This window comes from Labrus mixtus, chromosome 6, assembly GCF_963584025.1.
Source record: "Labrus mixtus chromosome 6, fLabMix1.1, whole genome shotgun sequence".
In the NCBI taxonomy this organism is placed as follows: domain Eukaryota; kingdom Metazoa; phylum Chordata; class Actinopteri; order Labriformes; family Labridae; genus Labrus; species Labrus mixtus.
Window position 1 is genome coordinate 14,258,994 of NC_083617.1, and position 12,361 is coordinate 14,271,354.

General features: G+C 39.4%; 1 protein-coding gene across 1 annotated transcript; it reads right to left on the reverse strand.

The window, feature by feature from the left end:
• Positions 1–140: 140 nt before the first annotated feature.
• Positions 141–11,268, reverse strand: ppp4r3b (protein phosphatase 4, regulatory subunit 3B). Its single transcript, XM_061040121.1, has 16 exons — positions 10,804–11,268; positions 10,176–10,231; positions 9,766–9,864; positions 9,009–9,632; positions 8,251–8,328; positions 7,626–7,742; positions 7,377–7,493; positions 6,456–6,587; positions 5,083–5,182; positions 4,947–4,988; positions 4,434–4,592; positions 4,106–4,275; positions 3,865–4,004; positions 3,623–3,771; positions 3,384–3,523; positions 141–2,423 (listed from the first exon to the last, which is right to left on the reverse strand). Exons 1-16 carry the CDS (start codon positions 10,943–10,945, stop codon positions 2,319–2,321), a joined length of 2,370 nt encoding a protein of 789 aa, XP_060896104.1. The 5' UTR covers positions 10,946–11,268; the 3' UTR covers positions 141–2,318.
• Positions 11,269–12,361: the final 1,093 nt, after the last annotated feature.

Consider the following 12,361-nt stretch of genomic DNA (forward strand, 5'->3'; position numbering starts at 1 on the left):
GTATATTTCCCCTTACTGCTGTCTTAAATAGGTCTAAAATACCTGGGAAATAGTTTGGATGATTTAAGGAATACAAACATCTGGACTTTGTTGCTCTTATTGCCAAATCAGAAAAATTAAAACAAAGTTAGATTCAAAAGTTCAAAGTCAGGGTCACATTTAATTTCAAATATCAAATAAACTCATACAAATGTTAAGAATGGATAGTGGTAGTAAATGCACTTGGTACAAATTCATCAAGGGAGAGCAAAAACAGTCATATTGTTTGGGTAACGCTTACAGACTGTAAGAAAGACAATTCGCTGCTCATGTACTCATGTACATCCTGAAAAGCATGTTGGAAATAATTGTCTAATTTGTGCTCTAATGCTGCTGCCTGTGGTGTAACTCAGACGGCCGTGTGATCCAGCAGGTTTTCTTTAAGCTAAATTGGACTTCCTTCCTCAGAGAGCTATTGGTGTGACCAGGAGAGAGGACACAACAGGAGAAATGTTGAACCAGACATTGAAATGTCTCATGACTGTCGCACTTCGTCAAACCTGTGCTGTCTCAAATACTTTGGAATTTGATTTAAAAAATAGCACTGCTTGTTGTTTGTGTCAATTACTCATTAAAAAAAAGTTCACCCAATCACAGAGTTAAAAAAAAAAATTCATTCAATCTATTTTTTGTCTGCAGAGCTTTTTTTGAGGACAGGCCAGAGAAAACTAGAAGTTAGACAATCTGAAAGAAAGGTGAATATTTTTTAAATGGATCACGTGGTGTTGAACATTCAGGACCCCTACACTGGCACTTCAAGCTCCCTATTAACTCAAAGCAATAATTTTCCATCGAGGACTGGATGTCAGATGTATGCTCAGTTAAGATGGGGAGCTTTTTTGTTTCTGATGCCTATTGAACTCTGAACCTGAGATCTGTGTGAGCGGAGGGAGGAGCTGGACCTCCTGAAACAATAGTGAGCACTAAATCTATTCTCAAGCAAGCCAACTGCTCAGGTTTTTCACCTGGTCACAACAAAAACTGGGCTAGATGTGTATTTTAATGAGGCCACTAACTTCTTAAATCCACTGAAATACAAACTCCAGATATCCTCAAAATGTTGGCTGCAAAAAAGGACTTATCTGCAGTTTTAATTATATTTTTAAAACCAGCATTTGCAGCTTTTCTGCATTTTACATTGAATCAAATGAACTGGACTGAAAGGGTGAACAGTGACCCCACCTTTTGTGCAACGACAACAAAAATACACAGGTAGGTAGGTGTCTGTATCCCCTTTCAAAATCAGATCAGGGGCGAATGATTAAAAAGAAAAAAACAAACATCTGTACAGTAATTTTTAACAAAGCCATGAAATACAGGATTTCTGGCTAATGCAGTCCTGTGTGTGAGACACTGTGTTGTGTTGTGTGTGAGCCTTGGTCAAACTGACACCATGGCTTTGAGTCCTGCTCCTCTGGATCTAAGCCACGATACTGCTGAATTGTCATCCTGGTACATTTTGTCACCTCCCTTGTCTCTCAATGTTTTTTTGATTCCTCTACACTGCCTGTATCCCCGACTGCAGTGAGCAGTTCTGTGGCGGGGCGGCGCACACACACTACTTCAGCCAGTCAAGCTTTTACTATCACTATGGCGGCTAGTCCTGCTAGCCTGACTGGCCCCCTCAACAGTTCATACGCTGGCTGGTTGTGTTCTGGCTCCCTCTTTCTCTGGAGCTCATGGGTTCCGGTTTGAGACGGATGGAGAAGAGAGTTCAAAACGAGTACAAGTAAGGGATCCTGTGGGGCTGCTGTAGTACCGCAGCTTCCCCGCTACTGTTGCTATAGCAACAGGGCAGAGTTGGGAACCCTCTTGGCACTGTTATTCAACCTCTGCAGCCTCTCTGGTTGATACATAGGAGTGAGGATGAAGAGGAGAATTTTGCTTAGAAGGAATTCAAACAAAGAGAGAAGGAGAGTTAAAGAGGAGGAATGAGTTTAAAAGGGTCAATGAGTTTCTCCTCAGGAGAAAGAAAGGAGAATTTGTTATCTCCAAGAGGAGACAGTCAGAGAAAAAAGGGGGTAAAATCATCTGGCTGAAGGAGCAGACTGATCCGTCTTCCTTTCCAAAAGAGAAGCTCCCCATCTCCTTCACTGAGGGAGAAAAGAGGAGCAAAGATGAGGAGGGACTGAGTGAGGTGGGAGCTTGTCTTTGTGCGTCTCCTCGGTGAGACCGACAGGTGGCACAAGCAGGCTGAGGATGCATGAGACAACCAGAGGAAGGAGGATAGTAAGGACGTAGTGTCCCTCCATATAGACCAAACAGAGGACAGTTTGCTTTTAAGAGCTCAGACGAGGCCGCTTTCTCTGTGACTGCTCTTCCTCCTCTTCTTCTTCCTCTTCATCCTCATCGTCGGGGTAGTCTACCAAACCAACCAGAGCGGTCTGAGAGAAAAAGGAAGAGAAGCAAGCTAGAGATCAACAAAAGCACCCAGTTATCAAGCACAACATATGCAAAATTTAACTATTTCAAACACGCACACAACTTATATCTACAGGTGCTGGCTGTCCATCATGATCTGTGCTCCTTTCTGAACAAGGACAGAATTAGTGTACGGCTCTGGGTGAGATACATTTGGTAAGAAAATGATAAATAAAACACTGACTTAATGATGGTTGCTCATTTAACACTACTGTAATAGATCAGCCTGAACCTTTAACATGTAATGGTAGTGAAATTCTCATATTTGCAGTTATGTTATATGTGAATTTTCACCATTAGGCCAGGACACACATGTATTCAAATTTACAGATTATTAACTTCACCTTAGTTTTTGACTCAGTCCAGCATGATGAAAAAGGTTTTGAAAAGATTATTAGAATTAATATTGTTTTTGCTACTTGTAAGGTTCAGATTACTTCATTTGTAACCGTAGGAATAAACTGTTTTGCAGCCAGTGAGACGGAGTCATCCATTATGACACCCAATTACAAAAGACATGTGACATGAAACAACACTTTAGAGAAGCAAATTGTACCACTTAATCCAAAATAAATATATTTTGTTCCTGCCTTTACCCTTGCTTAATTCAAGAGGTTATTTATTTGTTAAGCAGTGAAGTGTGTTACTGACATCAGGCTGCTGTGTTTAAGGAAAGACTTACTGAAGAGATGACAGCAGAAACTCGACGTGGAACATGTGGAAACTTTTGTTTTTTGCTCACAGTCATCTTTCGGTCTGCCCAGCCGAAATAAGATAATATATCCAAACTAAATTTAACAAATGTTTTTTTAACAGTACAACAGTGGTGATGATGTTGACTTTAATCTGGCTGCCAATACTGGGTTTAGAAAATAACTTGATTACACTGAGGCATTCTCAAATTATTTGTAAAGATGTATTACCTTCACTACTGGTGTGGCAGGAAGGGCAACAGTTTTGACGGAGGAAGTCGAACTGTTGTTTGGAGTGACGGCTGGTGAGGCAGGCGGGATTACAGCAGCTTTCCCATTATTATTGGCACCATTGGCTCCATTAGCAGCTCCTGCATAAACATAGATTATAAATATCAAACTTGAAGGGATGTTCTAGTCCTGGGAGAGAGCTTAATGAAGACACATTCAGTCAGACCACAGCAGCTTACCTTTTTTGGCTTCCATGTACTTGCCATAGCTGTCAGAGAAATCGTCCTCCATGCGGCACTTCTCAACAGCCTCCCCATCTTCATCATCTTCGTCGTCATTGAACCACAACTCTTCATCCTCGTCCAATGAGCGTGCATCTCTGCGATATCTACAGAGAAATAACAACTGGAATATTTAATAAAGGTCGCAATTACATCAGATAAAACTAGAACCATAGCACTTCCGTTTACGGTCTACTGACCTATTGAGTCTCTGACTTTGACGGTCTTTTTCCTGCTCGTACCTTCCTTTCAGGCCCTTGAAAGTCTGGACGTACTCAATTGATTCAAGTGCTTTGTAAAAGTTATCGATAATGTGAGCAATGAGAGACTTGATGTCCTCCTGGAAAGACGAGACATGGTGTCAAAATCACAAAGAATTCTATTTACATGTGCGCACTCGGATACAAAACCTTTTCATTCATTTGTTTTGTGTCTACGCACCACTTTAATGAACTCAAAGAGCTCTATGATGGCTGAGTTGAGGAGGTTGTATCGAGTGCCGTTGTCCAGCAGGGCATTGATGACAGGCTCAAACAGGTTCCCTTTGATGATATATCTGTTGTAGTACTCATCCTTCAGACCAATAATTCTGCGCATGAAACGCAGGGCACCTTTGACAAAACAAACAAACAGAAAATACATTCAAGAAAAACTGTTTCTTTTCTGGATCACTAAACTGCAAGAAAGTAGTACAACCATCCAGCGGGAAGGACAAAGAAACAAAAAGTGTGAGTGTTTCTTTAAAGCATTTGTGTATGTGCGCACTTACAAAGGGCGAGGAAGGTGTGTTTGGAGTTCATTAGCACCAGCACTCTCCTGAGCAGGTCTTTGTTCATGATGTAGGTCTTGATGTGATAGGTATGGTGCTCCACACAGAAGGTCAGAAGCTCCAGGATCAGTGCTAGCAGCTGAGCTGTCTGGAAGTTGTCTACCCATAAAAAAAAAAAAAGAAAAGCTTCTTCAAAACCTGACACAACATGTATGCAAAATGTCTAAATATTAAACAAAGCTGAGGACTATGCCCTTTAAGTCCAGTCTTTTTCAAATCATAAAAAAGATACTTTGCCTGTTCAATTTAGAGCAACAGTGAATTAATTACAATACTTTGCAACCACTGCCTCATTGTTAGCTATTGTTAGGTTGTTTGTCTCTATATTTTTTCTAGAGTGTGTAGTTTAAAGAAAGGGAGAAATATAAAAGTGATGTCATTATCTGCCTTAAGAATAAAAATTCTGGCATGCACAGTTCTTGACAGTTATAATAATAAACATAATTCACTGACCTGGACAGACCAGATTGATTTTAGTTGAGCCCTCCTGTAGATCTGAAAGGCAACGACACAGATTTATCAGTGACAGTCTGTATTTATTTTAGTTTGAAACTCGACATTTTGCAAAAGGGCTCCGTCTTCAGCTCACCTTTTGAGTTTTTGTCATGTGTGTTTGCCAGAAGAGGAGCCGTCAGGACGTGCATGCAGTACTTGTAGAAGAAACTCAGGAATTCTGTCTTCTCGGTTTTCTAAAGGGAAACCAATGACAAGAGTTGATGAACAGTGTTGATGTTTGTACAAACAAGTGGTACATTCTTCAGTTGGTGGCATTGGGGGCTGGAGAAATCGTTACTTAAAGTTATTATTCTGGCGATTAATCAGGTTATCAGATTTTCTTCAAAAGCAATAGTAATAGAAAAAATAACAAGTCTCTTGAATGAGGAATTATCTAAATTTCCCTTTGTGAGAAACATGTTTTCTTGCTTTAAAAAAAAAACGTATTTAGTTTACATATTATAGTTTTTAATTGATGCTTATCTAAACTTTTGCCGTTTGTTTGCCTTTACTGCTGTAACAATGCAAATGCACCTGTTGTGGGGAAAGGATCTTAAGCACGGTTACACAATTTCCTGTTGAGACAGACCAACAAATTCACCAACTGACGATCCATCTCCCTCCCTCAACTTTAAATAAAAAACAATATTAATCCATACAGATCACAAATAGGGGGAACTTTCTTGAACAGAATTAAAAAATCTCTGTTGTGAACAATAGATTTATTGGTCAGCACCATCCATAAAGAGCAGCGTGCTTAATGTGTGTGTATCAAGTAAAATACTAAAAGTCCACGGGTCAACAAAAGCTGTCTATCTTAAATGTTTCCAGAGAAATATCTTAAAGTAACAGTTGTAATCTTTCATCTCAGCCAAAACTCATGTCCTGGAGCTGCATCTTAGAGGAACCAGAAAGGAGATGCCGCAGTCTGAATTACACGGTAATGCTACCAGCGGTGTGTTTTGTTAGCTTTGTAATAAACATCAAGCGTCCTGCTCACACAGCTCAGCGGCTGGTCAACAGGCCGGGGGTGAGAAGAACCACCCTCGTAGTGGGGAATGTAAAAAAAAAAAAAACATGCACAAAAAAACCGCTTGTGGAAACGTTGACGTAAAAGGCGCGGAGTTGTCATGTGAACAAGCGATTCCTCAAAAAGAAATATTTAAAAATCATTAACGCTAAACAGAGTAGATTTGATAATATAATGTACAAGGTGACCAAGAGCAATTTAGAAGTTAATTTAAAGTAATTTATTATTTTTACTTAATGTTTGTTTGTACTGTCAATTCAAGTTCTTTACAGAAATTGCAATCGATGCATCTCAACATTTCAGCTATCCTTTCCAGGTTTAATTGGATTCAGACCAACAAGTCTGGCATTGCTTGAATAATTAAGGCCTTGTTTCTCTGTTTTTAACAGAGCCAGTCTCTATTAAAATACTTATTTGTGTGCGTTGGTTTTGCTCACATTTGTTGAAGCCAGCATGTTCTCAGGGTCGATGAGCGTCCTGAGCAGACCCATTAACTGGACAGCCCCTCCTAACTCTGGATCAGAGTCACAAATCATCTGCTTGATCACAACATTTATCAGCAACACATCCTGAAAAAGACACACAGAAGAAGATACAGTCAATGATGCTGTTTCTATCTGATTGTCTCACATTCCTATGTAAAATGAACCCATGAAAATGAAAAATGTTATCTTCTTTCTGTGTGCAGATACATAAGGAAAATGATAAATAAACTGAATCTTGAATGCGGCCTTACCCCTCTGGAAGATCATTAACTACACAGAACTTCTCCGAACAGTACAATATTTTGTGTCAGTACAGAATTATTAAGTGTCAGTGTCTGGACTTTATTGATAACCATTAGATGAAATCAGTGAATACTTAAATGGTTCTCTTACAGTTGTAGGTCTCCCGTCCATCAAACTATGACTTTACATTTTACTCTGTTGCATATGTCAGAGATTACCGAAAGCATAAATCCATTTGATATTTATAGTTTTTCTGATCTTCCTAGGTACTCAGGAGTACCGCTTAAGAGCCTTACAAGCACATGAATTGTATGCAAGATTAATGCAGCACAAAGCTTAAAAAGATGTGTCTGGGGGAAATACTGTAAGGCATGACACAGTAAAAAAAAAAAAAAAAACACACAACATGTCATACAAACCAACTTAAAGACAGCAGTACTTCAATATAGTGTTAAACAGAAATAAATGAGAAATGAAATCCTTTGATGTGCAAGTGCAAAGTGTAAGCATTCTCTATTGAGTGTGTGTGTGTGTGTGTGTGTGTGTGTGTGTGTGTGTGTGTGTGTGTGTGTGTGTGTGTGTGTGTGTGTGTGTGTGTGTGTGTGTGTGTGTGTGTGTGTAGCTTCTCACGTCGTCTGTCTGCTGTGGCTCCTGCATCACAAACTCCCTGACCATGGAGGGGCTGAATTCCACCAGGTAAGAAAAGATGTCTGTAGCTGCCGCCCTCACCTGCAGGTCATCCATTCCCTAGAGGAGAAAATAAATAGTAAAAACCTTAAAAAGAGAATGCTACACAGACATGGGCAAAAAAAACACACTCTGGGATATGTTTAACCAAAGATCAAAGTTATACACAGTTATGCAAAATCCAGAACATACCATGACTATTTCAAGAGCAGGTAGAATGCCCAGATTTGCCAATGTTTTGAAGAAAGCATCCCTGTTCTGTGGCTGCAAGGTTTGTGAAAAAGCACAGAATTCCTTGACAAAGTTTACCTGAAGAGAAAAAATGAAATTGTTGATCAGCATTAAACACAATTCAAACAGTTAAAAGAAAGTGACAAAAACAATATTCCAAAGCATTGTCCCACGCATGATACTGTAAAGCAGTGACATTTTTTAAAGTAGTGAACTGTCACATTCCCAGATATCCGCCTGTCAAATGTTAAAAAAGGACCAATATCAACATTTATTTAGTAGTGTTGCCATAGTCATTATTTAATAAGCCAATCAAAAGAAGGCATTTAGCCTCAATCATTATAGTAAACCCTACACAATAGTCAGGTTAAATGGTGAGTTTTTATTTCTTTAAGAAAGAAAGAAAGAAAGAAAAAAGCACAGGAGTAGGAACTAGAAACAGTAGTAGGAACAGATTTAACAGGGACAGTAATAATGAGTGCATTTCTTTTCTCACAGCGATGACTGACAGTATCAAAATAAGATCCAACACCTCCAAAGCACTATCACAGCCTCCTGCCAGAAGAACTGACATGGTTTTACTTACAAGCTCCCTCCTTTTACTGTCCTCGGTGGCTTCATCTGTGAGCTGTGCGAAGACCTCTGTAAGGAATTTCTCATCCTCCTGTTGCAGGGGAATAACAGGATTAAATCAATGAAAATAGGAGGCTACAATACAATGTAATACAAATTAGCAAGGGGAATAGAAAAATAAATCTTGGACAATTTGTATTAAGTTTTGGAGCAATGAACATCATGGTATGGTAATGCACTACGGTACTTCCTTACAATAGCTCCATATAAAAATGGAATTAGAAGCAATGAAATAGAACCTCACTCATCTACTGAACAACTTTTTATTATTTTATACTTATCATTTATAACAAACTGAAAAGTCTCCTGAGCATACATACACATTGTTTTTGACATCACATTCAGCACAATCCATCAGATTATTGAAAATAATAAAGGACTGTACTTTGTTAGTAAGACAAATTAATTTCCCACATTATTTAACATTTCATATACCATAAGAAATCAATACATTTAACACTTGCAAAGCATTTGTTAGTCATTCATCATCGAGGATGCACCATGTTAAATTCTGGAATCAACGGGACAACAGGTCGACTTGCATGTATCAAACTATTTTTAGTCAAAGGTAACCTAATGCAGACTCAGGAAACTGCGGATGCAACATTTTTTTTTACTGACAATGAAAACAAAACGCAAAAAAATCATTAAATACTGACTTATAAAGTACGCCATAACAAAGAATGCAGGTTACCCGGTGTTGATCCTTACCTGCAACATACTGACAATCTCCACTTTGTTGAAGAAGATGAAGGAGGTGAGCGTGGACAGAAAGTTCTCCTCAAAAACAGATGGTGTGGGCAGGATGATGTCCTGGATGTACTGGACCCGGTACGTTTGGTGGATCTTCTGTCGTAGCTCAGAGTCCGTGATAGGGATCACCTCCTTAAACTTTGCTGTCTTGGTCAAGAACTCCCGATGTCGTTTAGGCTGAACCAGAGCAGGGTCATACTCAAGGCAGCCCACCACATCCATGATACAGTCATCGGAAAACATCACCTCAAAAAGAGCTGCTTTATTGAGAAACAAGACTCCTCGGACAATCTCATAGAGGTGATGTAAACCTTCCCTGTTGTCCAGGTCTTCACATACTCTGAAAAGACCCAGGAGTTTCTTGATATAACCCTCGCTCATCAAGGCCAGGGCCAGTTTTTCCCTCCGGATTGGCGAGGACAAAACAGAGGTGACCAGGTCCGCAATTTCCTCCAAGCGACTTAATTCGCAAGGAGGGAGCTCCACCAGGTGGCTTGTCTCTGGAATCTCCTCAAAGCGCTCCTCTTCCGACTCATCAATGGGGTCCTGGGTGATGTCCAGGGCAGGGTCCTTACCTTGAACCTGTGACACAAATCGTACGAAGATATGAAGAAATTGTGATAGCATCTGTAACATTTCCACACCAGCTTAGTGGTTCCACTCCTGCTAAATCTGGTACATGCACTAAATCTGGGAGAAACTTTGTTGACTTTACCTGGCAAATCTTCTCCCAGATCTCATCGCAGCCAGCCTTTTCCTGGAAACTTAGGGCAAGGTCATAATTATCTGCTTCCGACCAAACTATCAGTGTGTCCTTAAAGAGGGAGAAAGAAATCTCAAACTGTGCACGAAAAAAAAAAAAGGCTCATCATATTGACAGCATACATTTAAAAAAGGTTGTATTCACAAAAGATCCGGGACATTACACACAATTACTGAGTGCTTGATCATGAATGATATCGCTGGTTTCCAGTGTTTAAAAATAAGAGTAGAGCAGATACTGACAAGGCAGATACACTTCTCTCATTTATAATAACTAGGACAACACATTTAACTCTTGAATGTACTGATTTGATTTCAATCCAACATGTTTAAAGACTCATCATGATGATGATCTGTTCTTACCTGTTGTTTCTGATATGCAGTATTGGGACTTATCTTCGACTCCAATAATAGTGATCCTAAAAACACAAAGAGTAGAGTAGCCTCTCTTTAAAACTAGTGTAAATAATCACAACAGATATGAACAATAAAAGAATCGTTTAACCTGTGACACGGAGATCAATTAACTAAACGTAGACAATGTAAAAAAAATGTTGAACAATACAAAGTTGCAAAATATACAAAAGGTGAGATAATAAGAGAGATACTCACCTCAAGCCCCTTTACTTTAAAGTCCCACATAATGATTTACTTTAATGAGCAGTGATAAGTTAGTACGTTTCAGACTAGACTTTGAAGGGCCCCCCCATGCTAAGACCACCTCGCCTGCTACAGCAACGAGCTCACTAGCATTAGCCATTTAATAAATTACTGTCTTTTCTCTCGGGACGGTGCCAATGCAGATTTTTATAAAAGAGCATGACACCACTGGGTCCCACATGTTGCAGTCAAGTCAATGAAGCGAGGCCAGTGTGTTAACGACGAGTGGCAATTGAAGGCTTCTGTCCGAACAACCAGGAGGGTAGCATGCAAAAAGCCTTAGCCCCCCTCTCCTGGAAGGTAAATGTGGCTATGCTAACTGAGAACTTACCGTCAGATTCCGCACGAACTAACAGCGATATCCCCTTCAACCGTTCAACAAATGTAGACGAAACGTGTCCAGTGCCCCGATCGTCCCACTGCCGGTCTTCATTAAGCGTGTACACTTTGACTCGCCGCCGAGTGTCCGACATGGTTAACCCGAGTCCCGAGCTAGCAGGCTAGCTGGCTGCTAACAAGCTAATCACCTCAACCCGTCTGGTGTTTTCCTCGACCTGTTAACTTCGCTCCCTCCCGCATGTTATTAAAAACATGCACTTCTAAGTAAAGTTATCAACAGTTGTAAAACACTGGTAGCTATTTCATAAACGCATTACGTCAACGGAGTCAAAGAACTTAACAGGAGGCCTTTTATCAAAGAGGAAAATTCACAGAGAACACAACAACTCTGACGGCCTTCTTGCTAACGTCCACAGACCGCCATCTTGTAATCCGATCTTGTGTTCTTTTTCTTCCTCGACGTCAATCAAGCGCTGACTGCCCGCGGGGTCTCCTCCTCCGAGCGGCATCATCCAATGGCAAACCCGCAGCTCCAGAAGTTACCGCGCCCCCTACAGGCGATAACAATTCATGCTGATGACAATAAAGTAGACATAGCGGTGGTGTCCAAACTGTTTTTCTTGCGGGACAAAATTGTCGTGTTAGAATCGCTCACAGGTTTTGTTTTTTTTAAATATAGTTTTAAAAATAGTATGGAAGCCCATTTCCGCCAGTAAAAAAAAATAAAAATGAAAACAATAAAGTCTCATAATTTCAATCAATTCAATTTTATCTCATTATTTTGACTTTTTATTTCATTATTTTGACTTATCTCATTATTATGACTTTATATCTCATTATTTTTGACTTTATATCTCATAATTTCAACTTTTTATCTCATTATTTTGACTTGTTATCTCATTATTATGACTTTATATCTCATTATTTTGACTTTTTATCTCATTATTATGACTTTATATCTCATAATTTTGACTTTTTATCTCATTATTATGACTTTATTATTTTCATTTTTATTTTTTTAACTGGCGGAAATGGGCTTCCATACTTTGTAGATCAGAATCAAAAGGCTCGCTAAAGAAACCCTTTAATACAGGGGTCTCCAACCTTTCTTCATCTGAGAGCTACTTTGAAAAAATGGAAGTGGCCAAGAACTACTTCCGTCAAATCGCTTGCATTTATTTACATAGCACACATCAGCTGGATTAAGCTGCTGTTTGTACATGTGTGAAATTGCAATAAGCCAATGCTTATCAATAATCTTAAATTCACATCAAGGTCCAAGAAAAAAAATGGAATATTTTGCACTTCTTATTGTGCCACATAGTAAGATATGTTGCTGAAAATTCACATCAATGTCCAATAAAAGATTACTACTTTACACTTGTTTTTATAGGCCAAATATATGAATAGTGGGAAGAGGTGCATTTACTGTAGTCAGATTTATTTTTATTTTTTAACACAGTCAGTCAACCTATAGGTGAGCTACTGAAAATCTGCCAGCGAGCTACCAGTAGCTCCCGAGTTACCTGTTGGAGACCCCTGCTTTAATA